Genomic DNA, 17879 nt, shown 5'->3' with positions numbered 1-17879 from the left:
TGTGCCACATCTTCTTTATCCATTCATCTGTTGATGGACACTTAGGTTGCTTCCATGTCCTGGCTATTGTAAATAGAGCTGCAATGAACATTTTGGTACATGAGTCTTTCTGAATTATAGTTTTCTCAGGGTATATTCCCAGTAGTGGGATTGCTGGGTCGTATGGTAGTTCTATTTGTAGTTTTTTAAGGAACCTCCATACTGTTCTCCATAGCGGCTGTATCAATTTACATTCCCACCAGCAGTGCAAGAGGGTTCCCTTTTCTCCACACCCTCTCCAGCATTTATTGTTTCTAGAGTTTTTGATGATGGCCAATCTGACCGGTGTGAGATGATATCTCATTGTAGTTTTGATTTGCATTTCTCTAATGATTAATGAGGTTGAGCATTCTTTCATGTGTTTGTTAGCAATCTGTATATCTTCTTTAGAGAAATGTCTATTTAGTTCTTCTGCCCATTTTTGGATTGGGTTGTTTGTTTTTTTGTTATTGAGCTGCATGAGTTGCTTATAAATTTTGGAAATTAATCCTTTGTCAGTTGCTTCATTTGCAAATATTTTCTCCCATTCTGAGGGTTGTCTTTTGGTCTTGTTTATGGTATCCTTTGCTGTGCAAAAGCTTTTAAGTTTCATTAGGTCCCATTTGTTTATTTGTGTTTTTATTTCCATTTCTCTAGGAGATGGGTCAAAAAGGATCTTGCTGTGATTTATGTCGTATAGTGTTCTGCCTATGTTTTCCTCTAAGAGTTTGATAGTGTCTGGCCTTACATTTAGGTCTTTAACCCATTTTGAGTTTATTTTTGTGTGTGGTGTTAGGGAGTGTTCTAATTTCATACTTTTACATGTAGCTGTCCAGTTTTCCCAGCACCACTTATTGAAGAGGCTGTCTTTTCTCCACTGTATATCCTTCCCTCCTTTATCAAAGATAAGGTGACCATATGTGTGTGGGTTTATCTCTGGGCTCTCTATCCTGTTCCATTGATCTATATTTCTGTTTTTGTGCCAGTACCATATTGTCTTGATTACTATAGCCTTGTAGTAGAGTCTGAAGTCAGGGAGCCTAATTCCTCCAGCTCCATTTCTCGTTCTCAAGATTGCTTTGGCTATTCGGGGTCTTTTGTGTTTCCATACAAATTGTGAAATTTTTTGTTCTAGTTCTGTAAAAAATGCCAGTGGTAATTTGATAGGGATTGCATTGAATCGGTAGATTGCTTTGGGTAGTATAGTCATTTTCACAATGTTGATTCTTCCAATCCAAGAACATGGTATATTTCTCCACCTATTTGTATCATCTTTAATTTCTTTCATCAGTGTCTTATAGTTTTCTGCATACAAGTCTTTTGTCTCCTTAGGTAGGTTTATTCCTAAATATTTTATTCTTTTTGTTGCAATGGTAAATGGGAGCGTTTTCTTAATTTCAGTCTCAGATTTTTCATCATTAGTGTATAAGAATGCCAGAGATTTCTGTGCATTAATTTTGTATCCTGCAACTTTACTAAATTCATTGATTAGCTCTAGTAGTTTTCTGGTAGCATCCTTGGTATTCTCTATGTATAGTATCATGTCATCTGCAAACAGTGACAGCTTTACTTCTTCTTTTCCTATTTGGATTCCTTTTATTTCTTTTTCTTCTCTGATTGCTGTGGCTAGAACTTCCAAAATTATGTTGAATAAGAGTGGTGAGAGTGGGCAACCTTGTCTTGTTCCTGATCTTAGTGGAAATGGTTTCAGTTTTTCACCATTGAGAACAATGCTAGCTGTGGGTTTGTCATATATGGCCTTTATTATGTTGAGGAAAGTTCCCTCTATGCCCACTTTCTGCAAGGTTTTTATCATAAATGAGTGTTGAATTTTGTCAAAAGCTTTCTCTGCATCTATTGAGATGATCATATGGTTTTTCTCCTTCAGTTTGTTGATATGGTGTATCACATTGATTGATTTGCGTATATTGAAGAATCCTTGCATTCCTGGGATAAACCCCACTTGATCATGGTGTATGATCCTTTTAATGTGCTGTTGGATTCTGTTTGCTAATATTTTGTTGAGGATTTTTGCATCTATGTTCATCAGTGATATTGGCCTGTAGTTTTCTTTCTTTGTGACGTCTTTGTCTGGTTTTGGTATCAGGGTGATGTTGGCCTCATAGAATGAGTTTGGGAGTGTTCCTCCCTCTGCTATCTGTTGGAAGAGTTTGAGAAGGATAGGTGTTAGCTCTTCTCTAAATGTTTGATAGAATTCGCCTGTGAAGCCATCTGGTCCTGGACTTTTGTTTGCTGGAAGATTTTTAATCACAGTTTCAATTTCAGTGCTTGTGATTGGTCTGTTCATATTTTCTATTTCTTCCTGGTTCAGTCTCGGCAGGTTGTGCATTTCTAAGAATTTGTCCATTTCTTCCAGGTTGTCCATTTTATTGGCATACAGTTGCTTGTAGTAATCTCTAATAATCTTTTGTATTTCTGCAGTGTCAGTTGTTATATCTCCTTTTTCATTTCTAATTCTATTGATTTGAGTCTTCTCCCTTTTATTCTTGATGAGTCTGGCTAATGGTTTATCAATTTTATTTATCTTCTCAAAGAACCAGCTTTTAGTTTTATTGATCTTTGCTATTGTTTCCTTCACTTCTTTTTCATTTATTTCTGATCTGATCTTTATGATTTCTTTCCTTCTGCTAAATTTGGGGGTTTTTTGTTCTTCTTTCTCTAATTGCTTTAAGTGCAAAGTTAGGTTGTTTATTCGAGATGTTTCCTGTTTCTTAAGGTATGATTGTATTGCTATAAACTTGCCTCTTAGAACTGCTTTTGCTGTATCCCATAGGTTTTGGGTCGTTGTGTCTCCATTGTCATTTGTTTCTAAGTATTTTTTGATTTCCTCTTTGATTTCTTCAGTGATCACTTCGTTATTAAGTAGTGTATTGTTTAGCCTCCATGTGTTTGTATTTTTTACAGATCTTTTCCTATAATTGATATTTAGTCTCATAGCGTTGTGGTCGGAAAAGATACTTGATACGATTTCAATTTTCTTAAATTTGCCAAGGCTAGATTTGTGACCCAATATATGATCAATCCTGGAGAATGTTCCATGAGCACTTGAGAAAAATGTGTATTCTGTTGTTTTTGGATGGAATGTCCTATAAATATCAATTAAGTCCATCTTGTGTAATGTATCATTTAAAGCTTGTGTTTCCTTATTTATTTTCATTTTGGATGATCTGTCCATTGGTGAAAGTGGGGTGTTAAAGTCCCCCATTATAATTGTGTTGCTGTCGATTTCCCCTTTTAAGGCTGTTAGTATTTGCCTTATGTATTGAGGTGCTCCTATGTTGGGTGCATAAATATTTACAATTGTTATATCTTCTTCATGGATCGATCCCTTGATCATTATGTAGTGTCCTTCTTTGTCTCTTGTAATAGTCTTTATTTTAAAGTCTATTTTGTCTGATATGAGAATTGCTACTCCAGCTTTCTTCTGACTTCCATTTGCATGGAATATCTTTTTCCATCCCCTTACTTTCAGTCTGTATGTGTCCCTAGGTCTGAAGTGGGTCTCTTGTAGACAGCATATATATGGGTCTTGTTTTTGTATCCATTCAGCCAGTCTGTGTCTTTTGGTGGGAGCATTTAATCCATTTACATTTAAGGTAATTATCGATATGTATGTTCCTATTACCATTTACTTGTTTCGGGTTGTTCTTGTAGGTCTTTTCCTTCTCTTGTGTTTCTTGCCTAGAGAAGTTCCTTTAGCATTTGTTGTAGAGCTGGTTTGGTGGTGCTGAACTCTCTCAGTTTTTGCTTGTCTGTAAAGGTTTTAATTTCTCCATCAAATTTGAATGAGATCCTTGCTGGGTAGAGTAATCTTGGTTGTAGGTTTTTTTCCTTCATCACTTTAAATATGTCCTGCCACTCCCTTCTGGCTTGTAGAGTTTCTGCTGAAAGATCAGATGTTAATCTTATGGGGATTCCCTTGTGTGTTATTTGTTGTTTTTCCCTTGCTGCTTTTAATATGTTTTCTTTGTATTTAATTTTTGACAGTTTGATTATTATGTGTCGTGGCGTGTTTCTCTTTGGGTTTATCCTGTATGGAACTCTCTGTGCTTCCTGGACTTGATTGACTATTTCCTTTCCTATATTAGGGAAGTTTTCAACTATAATCTCTTCAAATATTTTCTCAGTCCCTTTCTTTTTCTCTTCTTCTTCTGGGACCCCTATAATTCGAATGTTGGTGCCTTTAATGTTGTCCCAGAGGTCTCTGAGACTGTCCTCAGTTCTTTTCATTCTTTTTTCTTTCTTCTGCTCTGCAGTAGTTATTTCCACTATTTTATCTTCCAGGTCACTTATCCGTCCTTCTGCCTCAGTTATTCTGCTATTGATCCCATCTAGAGTATTTTTAATTTCATTTATTGTGTTGCTCATCGTTGCTTGCTTCCTCTTTATTTCTTCTAGGTCCCTGTTAACTGTTTCTTGCAAATTGTCTATTCTATTTCCAAGATTTTGCATCATCTTCACCATCATTATTCTAAATTCTCTTTCAGGTAGATTGGCTATTACCTCTTCATCTGTTAGGTCTGGTGTGTTTTTATCTTGCTCCTTCATCTGTTGTGTGTTTTTCTGTCTTCTCATTTCGCTTATCTTACTGTGTTTGAGGTCTCCTTTTTGCACGCTGCAGGTTCGTAGTTCCTGTTGGTTTTGGTGGCTGTCCGCAGTGGCTAAGGTTGGTTCAGTGGGTTGAGTAGATTCCCTGGTTGGGGGGACTAGTGCCTCTGTTCTGGTGGATGAGGCTGGATCTTGTCCTTCTGGTGGGCAGGTCCTCGTCTGGTGGTGTGTTTGGGGATGTTGGTAACCTTATTATGATTTTAGGCAGTCTCTCTGCTAATGGACGGGGCTGTAGACCTGTCTTGCTCTTTGTTGGGGATAGGGTGTCCAGCACTGTTCTTTGCTGGTCCTTGAGTGAAGCTGGGTCTTGGTGTTGAGATGGAGATCTCTGGGAGATTTTCGCCGTCTGATATTACGTGGAGCTCGGAGGTCTCTTGTGGACTAGTGTCTTGAGGTTGGTTCTCCCACCTCAGGGACACCGCCCTGGTGCCTGGCTGGGGCGCCAAGAACCTTTAATCCACACGGCTCAAAATAAATGGTAGAATAAATAGAGAGGAAAGAAAAGGAAGGAAGGAGGGAGGGAGGGAAGGAAGGAAGAAAGGAAGGAAGAAATGAAGGAAGGAAGCAAGAAAGCAAGGACGGAAGGTGCAGAGGAAGAAAGGGAGGAAGGAAGAGAGGAAGGGAGGAAAGAAGGGGGAAGGAAGGAAGAAAGGAGGGAAGGAGGGAAGAAAGGAAGAAAGAAAGGGAGAAGACAGAGTAGTATAAAGTATAGTTATTAAAATAAAAAATAATTATTAAGAAGAAAAATTTCCTTTTAAAAAACAACAAAAACAAACAAACAAACAAAAAAACAAACAAACAAAAAACAGAAAAATGGGTCGGTCTAACCCTAGGACAAATGGTGCAAGCAAAGCTATACAGACAAAATCTCACACAGCAGCACACACATACACACCCACAAAAAGAAAAAAAAGGGGAAAATAATAGTATATCTTGCTCCCAAAGTCCACCTCCTCAACTTGGGATGATTCGTTGTCTATTCAGGTTTTCAACAGATGCAGGGCACTTCAAGTTGATTGTGGAGCTTTAATCCGCCGCTTCTGAGGCTGTTGGGAGAGATCTCCCCCTCTCCTCTCTGTTCGCACAGCTCCTGGGGTTCAGCTTTGGACTTGGTCCCGCCTCTGCGTGTAGGTTGTCCGAGGGCGACTGCCCTTCGCTCAGACAGGACGATGTTAAAGGAGCAGTTGATTCGGGGGCTCCAGCTCACTCAGGCTGGGGGGAGGGAGTGGCACGGGGGCGGGGCGAGTCCGCGACGTCAGAGGCCGACGTGACGCTGCACAGGCCCAAGGCGCGCCGTGCGTTCTCCCGGGGAACCTGTCCCTGGATCCCGGGACCCCGGCAGTGGCGGACTGCACGTGCTCCCGGGAGGGCCGGTGTGGAGAGTGACCTGTGCTCACACACAGGCCTCTTGGTGGTGGCAGCAGCAACCTTAGCGTCCGACACCCGTCTCTACTGTCCGTGCCGACAGCCGCGGCTCGCGCCCGTTTCTGGAGCTCCTCTACGCGGTGCTCTTAATCCCCTCACCTCACACCCGAGGAAGCAAAGAGACAAGAAAAAGTCTCTTGTCCCTTCGGCAGCTCCGCGCCCGGTTCTAGGGCTCCTTTAAGCGGCGCACTTAATCCCCTCTCCTCGCGCCCAGGCAGCAAAGAGGGAGGAAAAGGTCTCTTGCCTCTTCGGCAGCTCCAGACTTCTCCCGAACTCCCTCCCGGCCAGCCGTGGCGCACTAGCCCCCTTCAAGCTGTCTTCACTCTGCCAACTCCAGCCCTTTCCCCGGGATCCGACTGAAGCCCGAGCCTCAGCTCCCGGCCCCGCCCGCCCCGGCGGGCGAGCAGACAAGCCTCTCGGGCTGGTGAGCGCCGGTCGGCACCGATCCTCTGCGGGAATCTCTCCGCTTTGCCCTCCGCACCCCTGTGGCTGAGCTGTCCTCCGCGGCTCCGGAGCTTCCCCCTCCGGCGCCCGCAGTCTCCGCCCGCGAAGGGGCCTCTAGTGTGTGGGAGTCTTTCCTCCTTCTCGGCTCCCTCCCACTGGCGTAGGTCCCGTCCCTATTCTTTTGTCCCTGTTTATTCTTTTTTCTTTTGCCCTACCCAGATATGTGGGGAGTTTCTTGCCTTTTTGGAGGTCCGAGGTCCTCTGCCAGCGTTCGGTGGGTGCTCTACAGGAGAAGCTCCACGTGTAGATGTATTTCTGATGTCTCTGTGAGGAGGAAGGAGATCTCCGCGTCTTACTCTTCCGCCACAAGATGCCTCTTTAATACTTCTTGTAAAGCTGCTTTAGAGGTGCTGAACTCTTTTAGCCTTCACTTATCTGCAAAACTCTTGATCTGTCATTCAAATCGTAATTATAGCCTTGCTGGGTAGAGTGTTCTTGGTTGTAGGTTTTTTCTTTCATCACTTTAAATATATTGTGCCACTCCCTTGTGGTTTGCATAGTTTCTGCTGAAAAGTCAGCTGATAGTCTATGGGAGTTCCCTTGTATGTAACTAACTGCTTTTTCCTTGCTTCTTTTAATATTCTCTCTTTATCTTTAATTTTTGCAATTTTAATTACAATGTGTCTTTGTGTGGATCTCTTTGGGTTCATTTAGTTTTAGACTCTCTGTGCTTCCTAGATCTGTTTGTCTGTTTCCTTTCCTAAGTTAGGGAAGTTTTCAGCTATTATTTATTCAAATAAGTTATCTGTCCCTTTCTCCCTCTCTTTTCCTTTGGAACTTCTATGATACATATATTAGTATGTGTGATGTTGTCACAGAGATCCCTAAAACTAGACTAGTTTTTTTTTTTTTTTTTTTTTTTTTTTTTGCGGTATGCGGGCCTCTCACTGCTGTGGCCTCTCCCGCTGCGGAGCACAGGCTCCGGACGCACAGGCTCAGCGGCCATGGCTCACGGGCTCAGTCGCTCCGCGGCATGTGGGATCCTCCCGGACCAGGGCACGAACCCGCGTCTCCTGCATCGGCAGGCGGACTCTCAACCACTGCGCCACCAGGGAAGCCCTAGACTCGTTTTTTAAAAATTCTTTTTTCTTCTTTCTTTTCAGCTTGTGTGATTTCCACCACTGTCTTCCAATTTGCTGATCTGTTCCTCTGGAAGATCACATCTAGTGTTGATTCCTTTTAGTGTATTTTTTATTTCAGTTATTTTATTATTCTCTTTGGTTCTTCTTTACATTTTCTAATTCTTTGTTAATATTGTTGCTGTGTTCATTTATTCTTCCTGTGAGTTCATTGAGCCTCTTTATGATCATTACCTTGAACTCTTTATCAGGTAGACTGCTTATGTCTCTTCACTTAGTTCTTCTTCTGGGGTTTTATCTTGTTCCTTCATTTGAAACATATTTTTCTGTCATTTATTTTGCATAACTCTCTGTCTTTATTTCTATATATTAGGTAGGTAAGTTACATTTTTTATATTGGAGGAGTGGTCTTATGTAAGAGATGTCTTACGGGGCCCAGCAGCACACTTCCTTCTGTTCACCAGAACTATGTGCTCTATGGGTGCCCCTTATGTGGGCTGCATGTGTCCTTCTGTTGTGGTGGGGCTTACTACCGGTCACACTGGTAAGAAGGGCTGGACTCTAGGCTAGTAGGTTGCCAGGCTCTGCCTCGTGCTGTTGGGCAGGGCTGGGTTCCCAGTGGCTGCCTGTGGAGCCTATGGTGTCCAGGGGCTGGTGCCAGCCTGCTGGTGGATAGAGGCAGGTCACAGGTGGCTCGCTGCAGGACCCCTGTGCCTGGGCCTTGTGTTGACTGGCTGGTGAATGGTTTAGTCCCCTGGCACTAATAGGCTAGAGGGAGGAATCTAAAATGGCACTAACTAGTACCAGTGTCCTTGTAGTAGAATGAACTTCCTAAAATCACTGCTGCTGGGATGCAAATACTATTAATATACTAAAACACATTGAATTGTCCACTCTAAAGGGTAAATTTTGTAGAATTTGAATTATATCTCAGTAATAAAATTAATGAATAAGTAAAATATATGATATATTAGAATATGATGAGTATAGATCTGAAAGTCATCGCTAACATGATTCAGCCAATAACTACTGGGGAGTCTCGATTTCCTGCTTAGCAAAATAAGGGTTTAGTCTAAATGATCTATAGGGTGACTTCCAAATCTAGTTTCCAGTGATTCTCTCAGTCTTCCCACATGATTAGCAATTTCAAAATAACTGCTGGAAAGGTCACCTCTAGAATAAAATCCAGTCCTTATACCTTTGGTATCTCATTAAAGGCATCTCTACTTTTGAGTATTGGTTATTTTATCTATTTCCCTATTAATAGAGAACAACTTTGACTTGGTGGAATTTCTGTAAGATTGTAAATTCCCATGAAGATTTCTCATTGTGTGCTCATGGAGAGAAATACTGAAGTTAAAGTAATTTATAAAACTGAGTATAACCAGAAACGAGGGAACAGTTCTTACAAGGGTTTAATGAAGAAAGAAACATGGGTAGCTGTTACATTTTTGAGCCAAGTTGTGGACATATAAAATAGTCATTGTTGACATGAAAATAGATGGTCAAAAATAGTGACTACATAAGTTCTGAGTCCAAAGATTTTGTATAAACCTCATGGCACAGTGGTTAAGAGCTTGGGCTCTGTGATCACCTTGTCTGGGTTAGGATAATGGATCCACCACTTACCAAGTCACCTGTGCCTGTTTCCTTATCTGTCACGTGGATATAGTAGTTGTACCTCCCAGTAAGATGGTTGTGAGGGTTAAATAAGATGATATTTATAAAGCACTGAGAAAAGTATCTGAGCCATGGTAAGGACTCAGCAAACATTAGCATTATCTATTTTCAACAAATACTCAAACTCTTGATGAATGTTTTAAACACAACTGACATTGTTGACAAATACAGTATTTACAGTATATTGTGCTCTAAACCAACTTCCCCAGTAGTTATTTCTTGTTAGACAATGAGATTTTTTATATTGTAAATAACATTTTTTACAGAGTAAAAGCAAGAAAACGTCACTAACAAAATGAAGATCCTGCTAATTGTATTTGTTCTCATCCTTTGGACTGAAGTACTGACATATCAGAGCCCAGGTACCAGTATATTTTATGTTTTTTATTATTAGGAAAATAAACATTTTATGTCTCAACAAATCTTTATTTTAATAAATAGAAACAAGGAATTTGTTTCTTTACTAAAAAAATCAAAGCAGACAGAATTTATTTGTAGTTGGCGATATATTATATCAAGCAAATGTAAGCTCTCAAAGATGATGGAAAGCCATGCGCAAAAGGCATGAATTATGCTACACTTGGCTAGAAAAAATTTAATTATTCATTGATTTGCTGAAGTCCTGATGTTCCATGTCTGTATGAATAGAGTCAACCCATATGTTTTGTGGGTCAGTTTGCACCTTGGCTTTTTTTTTTTTTTTTTTTTTTTTGCGGTACGTGGGCCTCTCACTGTTGTGGTCTCTCGCTGTGGAGTACAGGCTCCAGACACAGGCTCAGCGGCCATGGCTCACTGGCTTAGCTGCTCCACGGCATGTGGGATCCTCCTGGACTGGGACACAAACCCGTGTCCCCTGCATAGGCAGGCGGACTCCCAACCACTGCGCCACCAGGGAAGCCCCAGCACCTTGGCTTTAATAAATGAAAGAAAAGGAAGAAAAGGAACACCACAGAGGAAATTTTATATATATATATAATAAGTAATATAAAAGCTTTCATATTCCATACATACATATATGGAATATGAAAGCTAGGTTTTTCTACTCTTCTGTAATTACTAAAAACATCATTCAAAGAAGTATTTTTAACTCTGCACTGTGCTACCCTAGGACTTCCTAGTGAATTTCAGGGTCATTTTGAAAGAAATGTCCTGCTTAGTTAAACATTTACCAGTAGATCACTAACTGGGTGGGTAGAGGTGGCTGACCATGACTACTAAAGCCAATGCTCCTGGTGCCTCCCCTTGTCCAGACTCTCTTTATGAGGCAGGTACACTTTCCCCCACCCCCAACTGCTGTGAATATTGCCTGCAATGGTAACAGCTCATGGCTGTACCCCACTTTATCAGGACATTTGCCCTTGGCTTTCCCAGAGCCACCTTACCCGTAACCCTCCACTCCTTCTCTCCAGTTCTTGAGAGAAGTCTGCAGCTGATGACTGACTGATAGGAGGGTACAAAAACTGTCCCTCTTGACCCAAAGGGTTTGTTGTCATTTTATTTTGATAGGGCCAGGCCCTGAGTATGCCGATGTGGTGTTTCTGGTGGATAGCTCCAACTACCTGGGAATTAAATCCTTCCCATTTGTGAAGATGTTCATCAACAAGATGATCAGCAACCTCCCCATAGAGGCCCACAAGTACCGTGTGGGCCTGGCCCAGTACAGCGACAGGCTCCACAGAGAATTCCAGCTCAGCACCTTCAAGAGCAGAGGCCCCATGTTGAACCACCTCAAGAAGAACTTCAGGTTCTTGGGTGGTTCCCTGCGAATTGGGAATGCTCTCCGGGAGGTGCACACGACCTACTTCTCAAATGGGAGGGACAGGAGACAGTTTCCTCCGATCCTGGTGGTCTTGGCTTCAGCTGAGTCTGAGGATGCCGTGGAAGCACCCTCCAAGGCGCTGCGCAGTGACGGCGTGAGGATCATCTCAGTGGGGATGCAGGGGACGCCTGAGGAAACTCTGAAGGCCATGGCCACAGGACAGTTCCACTACAGCCTCCAGACGGTCCAAGATCTCAGCATGTTCTCCCAAAACATGACGCAGATTCTCAAGGATGTGGCTCAGTACAAGGAGGTAGCAGCCCACTCTCATACAGTAGGTAAGGAAGCCCTTGGTTGAAGAGGTGTCCCATCCCCATGTAATCTGGTCCAGAGAGCCATCTCCTATTATCTCTATGGTGCCACTCACCAGAAATCTCAGTATTTCATGTGGAAATGCAGAAGACCTCCTTCTCATCAACTTTCAGTCTTGATCCCCTAGGCTGAAAGGAGGGCTACTTTACCCCCATGACTTACAGCTTCTCATTTGAAAAATGCTTTATTTATGTCTTAAGCAAGTTCTCCATGAATACTTGAAACAGAAGACCCTTGAGTACAAGTAGTTTACGTGGGAGGTAATCCTAGAAAGCATTAGTAAAGAAAGGGTAAAGTGAGACAGGAAGCTACACATGCACTGTTGATGAACAGATGAAACAGGCCAGTACACACTCATGGGAGGTGCCCAGTAAGTGTGCTGCACTGATGAGGGACCCCAGCCATTGCCTCCAGAGTGAGGTAGAAAGAGCCCCCAGCAAAATGGATCTTTCTGGCTGCCTCTGTTCTCTATTGTTGATGAGGGGCTATTCTGAGTAGGTGCTATCTAGTTCTAAGACTTGAGGAAGCCACCTGGTTTGGTACAAAGTGCCCTGACCACAGGTCAAGAGGTCCAGACAGTGCCACTAGCTGGCTGTGAACTTGAGGAAGTGATGTCATCTCTCTGAGCCTTGCATCAGCATCCTCCTTTGTAAGATATGAGAGTTGGAATGATCTTGAAATTTTATCCTGCTCTATCATTCACAAATTCCTTGGCTATCACTATGGGTTGATTTTGCAGTCAGACCAGCCTAGGTCTTAATAACAAATAGACTTCCTGAATCATAAGAAGTTTATTTCCCTTGTAACACTATAGGGTCAGTGTTCAAGTTGACAAGTTGTCTTTTTTCTATTTAGATAATTAGGTTGGTGGTGGCTCTTTCATCTTCAAACATTACTTTCAAGGTGCCTTGGGAATTGGTATAGAGCTGGTGGAAGGGAAAAAAGATGGAACGTCACTCATGATGTGGTTTTATGGGCTAAGCTTGGAAGAGACACACACTACTTCTGCTCACATTTCATTAGCCAGATCTTAGTCCTATGGCCACACCTAATTGCAGGTGAGGCTGAGAAATCAGGTCTAGGTCTATGAGCAAGAAGAGGAAATGGGTTTGGGTAAGTATCTAGAAGGCTCTGTCACAGTTAGTGCTACCCCTGAAGCATCAGGGAGTAATTTTACCTCTACTCTTCCCATCCCTCACTCTTCCTGTCTTGGGGGTAGTAGCAATTTCTTACAGCACATGTGCTTATCTTCCCAGAGAAAAAAAACTTTCCTGTGACCCTTCACCCTGGGGACCTTGGAGATCTTACAGCCCTGTAGGTAGCTTGAGCTCTCCAAGACCATAGGACTTTACCACCTTCTTAGAAGGCTTTGTGTACTGATCTGTGTTTCTCTCACTCATCCTAATTTATTTCACAGCAGTATACAGTACAACAAGGTTTTGTTTGTCAAGACCGTATCCTTGCCTTTAGAGGTTAAGAGTAAGGGCTTTGGAGTCTGGGTTCAAACCCTGGCTTGGCTGCTAAAGACCTTGAGTAAGTTACTTAACCTCTGAGCTTCAGTTTCCTTACCTATAAAGTGGGGATAATAGTATCTACCTTACGATATGGATGAGATGACTTGTATGGAGTTTGGCAGTTTACTGTCATTAATAGTACTAGCTTTTTGCAAATAAATACTGAGTTGAGTGGGCCATGCTGTAAGTTTGTTTTAGCCAACTATGTGAGTTTCAGAGTACATTGGTAAATTTATGAGAAATATTATAATTCCACAAATATTTCTGAGCTCCCACCAGGCACCAGGTACTGGAGAGATAGAGATAAGTAAGACATGCCTTCTGGCTTCTAGAGCTCACAATCCTGTGGATAGTTCTTGGCAATATTGAGCTTATCTCTTGGCTACACCCGCCACAGTTGTGGCTCCTCCACCTCTTCCTGGAGTGGGCATTCTGTGCATGTGGTATACCCTCCTGTGGATTCCAGATTTATACAACCAACTGCTTACCTTGCATCTTCAATAGTATCCCAAACTTAGTATGTTTGAAATGGAGCTCTTGACTTCTTCCACCAACCTGTTCTTCCCACTATCTCCCCTATCTTGGAGAAAGGTACCACCGATATCCACTCAGTTGTTCAGGCCAAAAACCCAGGAGTTTTCACCACTTCCTTTTTGTCTCCCAATACTCATATCTAATTTATCATCAAGTCCTCTCTGTTCTATCTCTAATTCATGTATCAAAACTACTCTTGTTGTTCTGTCTTACCTGCTTTATTCTTGTCCAAGAACCATTATCTCTTTCCTGGACTAGGGCAATTGTTTTTTAATGAATTTTAATGAATTCATTATCTCCCCTCAGAAACTAGGATGATATTTAAAAGATTTAAATAAGATCATCTGAGCCCCATATGATTGGGCCCTGCTTCCCTCTGACCTCATCCATCATTGTTCCCCTCACTCATTGGCTCCGGCTACTCTGGGCTTCTTGCTTGTTTCTATTTCTTGCTTTTCTTTCTGCCAGAATTCTTCTTCCTTTCACACTATGTGTAGTTCAATTTTTCTCTTCCTCTTTCTCAACCCAAATGTAATCATTTCAGAGAGGTCTTCCCTGACTTTTTATGTCTCAGATCAGTTAGTTCTCATCCCACATCTCAACATAGGGTAACTCAATTGAGTCACCTATTTTATTTCCTTGTTAGCATTTATTATGGTCTGAAATAGCATAATTTATTTATCTGTCCTCCCCATAGAATGTGAGCTCCCTGAGCTCAGGTATATTTCTGCTAATTTATGCCTATATTTCAGCATTTGAAAGTGGTGGTGGTGATTGTGGTGGTGGTTCATACTGGTAGTGGTTCATACTTGGAGTTGGTGGTGGTGATAGTGTTGGAAGGTCAGGTGGTGGAGGTGCTGAAGATGAGGGGTAATAGTGGTAGAGGTGGTGGTGGTGATGGAGGTGATGGTGGTAGTCATACTGGTGGCGATGGTGGTCATGAAGACCATGGTGGTGGTGGAGGTGGTGGTAGAGGTCGTACAGGTGGAAGTAGTAGTGGAGGTGGATGTAGAGGTGGTAGTGGTGGTGATGGTGGTGGTGGTGGAGGTGGTTGCTGTTGGTGGTAGTAGTTGTGTTGGTGGTCATACTGGTGGTGATGGTGCTCATGAAGAACATGCTGATGAGATGCGGTAGGAAAATCGTAAGAAGCATTCTTCAGATAGAGGGAAGAGCATTGCAAATCCTCTGAAGTCAATGGCCAAAGTAAGTTTTGCTGAGAATTGTTATCCTTTGTTCACTAAAAAAAAATGCTAACTGCATACATCATGACTGCTCTATTTTCACGAATGCCTTCTGACAATCTGTAGAGTGCCTTTCTCACTCTGGGCCAGGGGTGTGTACTAACATTCCTACTTTTTCTCCCTCCATAGTCCCCTTCCGCAGGGCCTGTCAGAAAGATTCTCTTGCCGACCTCATATTCCTGGTGGATGAGTCTGTTGGGACCAAACAGAATCTAAGGAACCTGCAGAACTTCCTGAAGAATATCACCTCCTCCTTGGATGTGAAAGACAGCTGCCTGCGGCTTGGTCTTATGAGTTACAGTGACAGAGTTCAGACTTTTTCTCTTCTGAGCTCAAGCACAACCCAATCTGAATTTCAGAAGCAAATCCAGAAGCTTTCTCTGCAGGCTGGGAAATCCAATGCTGGTGCTGCCATTGAGAAGATGAGGAGAGAAGGCTTCTTAGAATCAAGTGGCAGCAGAAGGGCACAGGGAGTGCCCCAGATTGCAGTCCTGGTCACTGACAAACCATCAGATGACAAGGTGCGTGAGGCTGCACTGAATCTCCGGCTGGAGGATGTAACTATGTTTGCCATGGGCATCCAAGGGGCCAACAAGACCCAGTTAGAAGAAATAGTGTCTTACCCTCCAGGACAGACCATCTCCATGATGAATTCTTATGCAGACTTGGAAGTTTACAGTAAGAACTTCTTGAAAAAGCTCCAGAATGAAATATGGTCCCAAATTTCAACTCATGCTGAACAAGTGGAACTTGATAAAACTGGTATGTCTTAAAAAATCCTTTTCATAGTATAAAAATAATATGAGCAATTGTCTAGGGCTGGGGCCGGAGTGAGGACTTGTAATTGCGTAAAGGAACTTTAGGAGTTATGAAAATGTTCTAAAACTAGATTTTGGTGATGGTTGCACAACTTTATTAATTTCCTAAAAATCATTGAATGATTGCAGTGGATGAATGTTTTAAGCATGTAAATCATACCTCAATAAAATATAAAAAATATTAATTATAAAATAATTTGATAGTGTTGATGAACATAAAGAAGAAAATAAAATCACCTGCGATCTTACCTTTCAGATAAAGCCATTCTTATCATTTATTTCTCTTATCTTTTAGTCTCTTCTCTGTCTCTACACTCATGTACACACAAACACATGCATACACATTTTTTAAAAAACGATGTAACATTATGTGTATCAGTGCTGTCGAACAGAATTTTCTGTAATGATAGAAATGTTCGTTATCTTCACTGTTCAATAAGGAGGCCACTAGCCAATCATGGCTATTGAGCACTTGGAATAAGGCTAATGGAACTGAAGAACTGTGTTTTAAATTAAATTAAATTTAATTTTTATTTTAATAGCTACATGCTGGTGGCTGTCGTATTAGACAATGCAGAAACACACTGTTGGGTAACTTGTATCAGTTACAATTACTTCTGAGTGTGACTAACAAAAGAAAAAATAACAATGATTTCAATAGGATAAAACTATCTTTTTTTTCTGTTTCACAAATAAGTCCTGAGGTAGGTATAAGGAGCTGGATATTACAACACAGTGTCAGGGACACTGTCTCTTTCTAAGTTATTTTTCTGCTCTTTGTGGTCTCTATTCTCAGCATCATAATCCAAAATAACTGCTCCTGGCATTACATTCACATCCAGAAACAAGAATTATAAAAGAGAAGGAAAAGGCAGGCTTCCCTCTCTTTTTTTCAAGGATATTCCCAGGAATTACACTTGCCATCTTTGCTTACATCCTATTGGTCAGAACTTAGTCACATGTCACTCTTCATTGTAAAAATGAGAGCTAGAAAATGTAGTCTTTACTTGGGGCAGCCAAGTACCTAGGCAAATACTGGGGACTAAATTAGTGTAGAAAAGATAATGGATATTGGGGATAGCAGGTATGATATGCCTTATTCACTTTTCTATCAACCTTATAACATGAATTTTTGTCCTTCTCCTTAAATATTTTTTGGCAATATTCTTTTTAGGTTGGGAATAATATCCCATCCTATGGATATAGCATAATTTGTTTAACATATCCTAAATTGTTGGATATAGAGGTCATTGCCAATATTTCGCTCTTATAAAAGTCTTGCAGGGATCATCATTGTACTTATATCTTTATACACAACCGAATCTGCTATAGTTTTACCAAGTTCTTTTCAAAGATGCCAAGACATACTGCCAAAAATACTTGATATGACTTCGAGTTTATCTAATTCTGAGATATCTGCTGACATTTCCCTGCAGATAAAATGCTTCCAAACAATTGAAACTCAAATTTGGCAGCATTCACATGGAAAAGATCCTCCAATGATGTTAAAGGCTAATTTTAAATTCAGATTAGTTGATTGAAAGTTTAAGGATGCAATCCTGGACCAGCCCTTGATTTCCTCTTGCATATATACATTACAAGGCAGCAGCAAGAAACCAGTCCCCTATTACCTCCTGAGTGATACAGAGAGGAGCCTCTTAGAGTGGTAGCTGCCTTGCTCTAGTAGCAACTTTTAGGGCATAGGAGGGATGTGTAGCGTGGTCTCTCTCAGAGAGTTTGAAATTATGTGACAAAAAACTATTATTGTCATTACAGAATTTCTAAATGGGAAGATATGGTACCAAGGCTAGGACAAGGGCCATCCTTATCTTCCATAAGGCCTCAGTAAGTGGCTTCTTATTAATTCAGTGACTCTCTAATACTGGTACCTGACTTAGATTGAGTTCCTCAGATGTAGATGTCAGGTAAGGATTCATATGAAACTGATATATTAAAAATATACCCAGGAAAAACTAGAGATTGGTAGAGAAGGGAGGATATGGGACCAGGAAGGACAGGATGATAAGCAAAGTCCCATGGAGGTCAATTCCACAGGACCATTTGAGAGACAGTGTGGGTTAAACCTTAGATTTGTCCTAGTCAGCGGGCAATGTAACTGGAGACTTTATATTCCAGCACACAGAAGGGAATGTACATTTCCAGACACCTCTGGCTTAATACCAAGCAAAAAGGGTTTCAACAACCCGAGAGCAGCCCACCCACCCACAGACACAGCTATTGGAATGAAAGTGCTGGGAACTGGTTACACAAAAATGGTAAAGGATTTGAGGGGATACAGGTGGAGT

General features: G+C 41.6%; 1 protein-coding gene across 1 annotated transcript in view; it reads left to right on the top strand.

Moving 5' to 3' along the window:
• Positions 1-17879, top strand: part of COL6A5 (collagen type VI alpha 5 chain) — a 148029-nt gene that overhangs the window by 28355 nt on the left and 101795 nt on the right. Inside the window, exons 2-4 of the mRNA XM_067033807.1 lie at positions 9602-9697; positions 10842-11432; positions 14885-15517. Of these exons, the coding sequence (XP_066889908.1) occupies positions 9631-9697; positions 10842-11432; positions 14885-15517 (1291 nt within the window). The 5' untranslated portion in view covers positions 9602-9630. The remainder of the gene's footprint in view (positions 1-9601; positions 9698-10841; positions 11433-14884; positions 15518-17879) is intronic.

The sequence above is a fragment of the Kogia breviceps genome, chromosome 5, assembly GCF_026419965.1.
Source record: "Kogia breviceps isolate mKogBre1 chromosome 5, mKogBre1 haplotype 1, whole genome shotgun sequence".
NCBI lineage: Eukaryota > Metazoa > Chordata > Mammalia > Artiodactyla > Physeteridae > Kogia > Kogia breviceps.
Note: the sequence above shows the minus strand (reverse complement) of the source record. Positions and strands in the feature narration are given on the sequence as shown.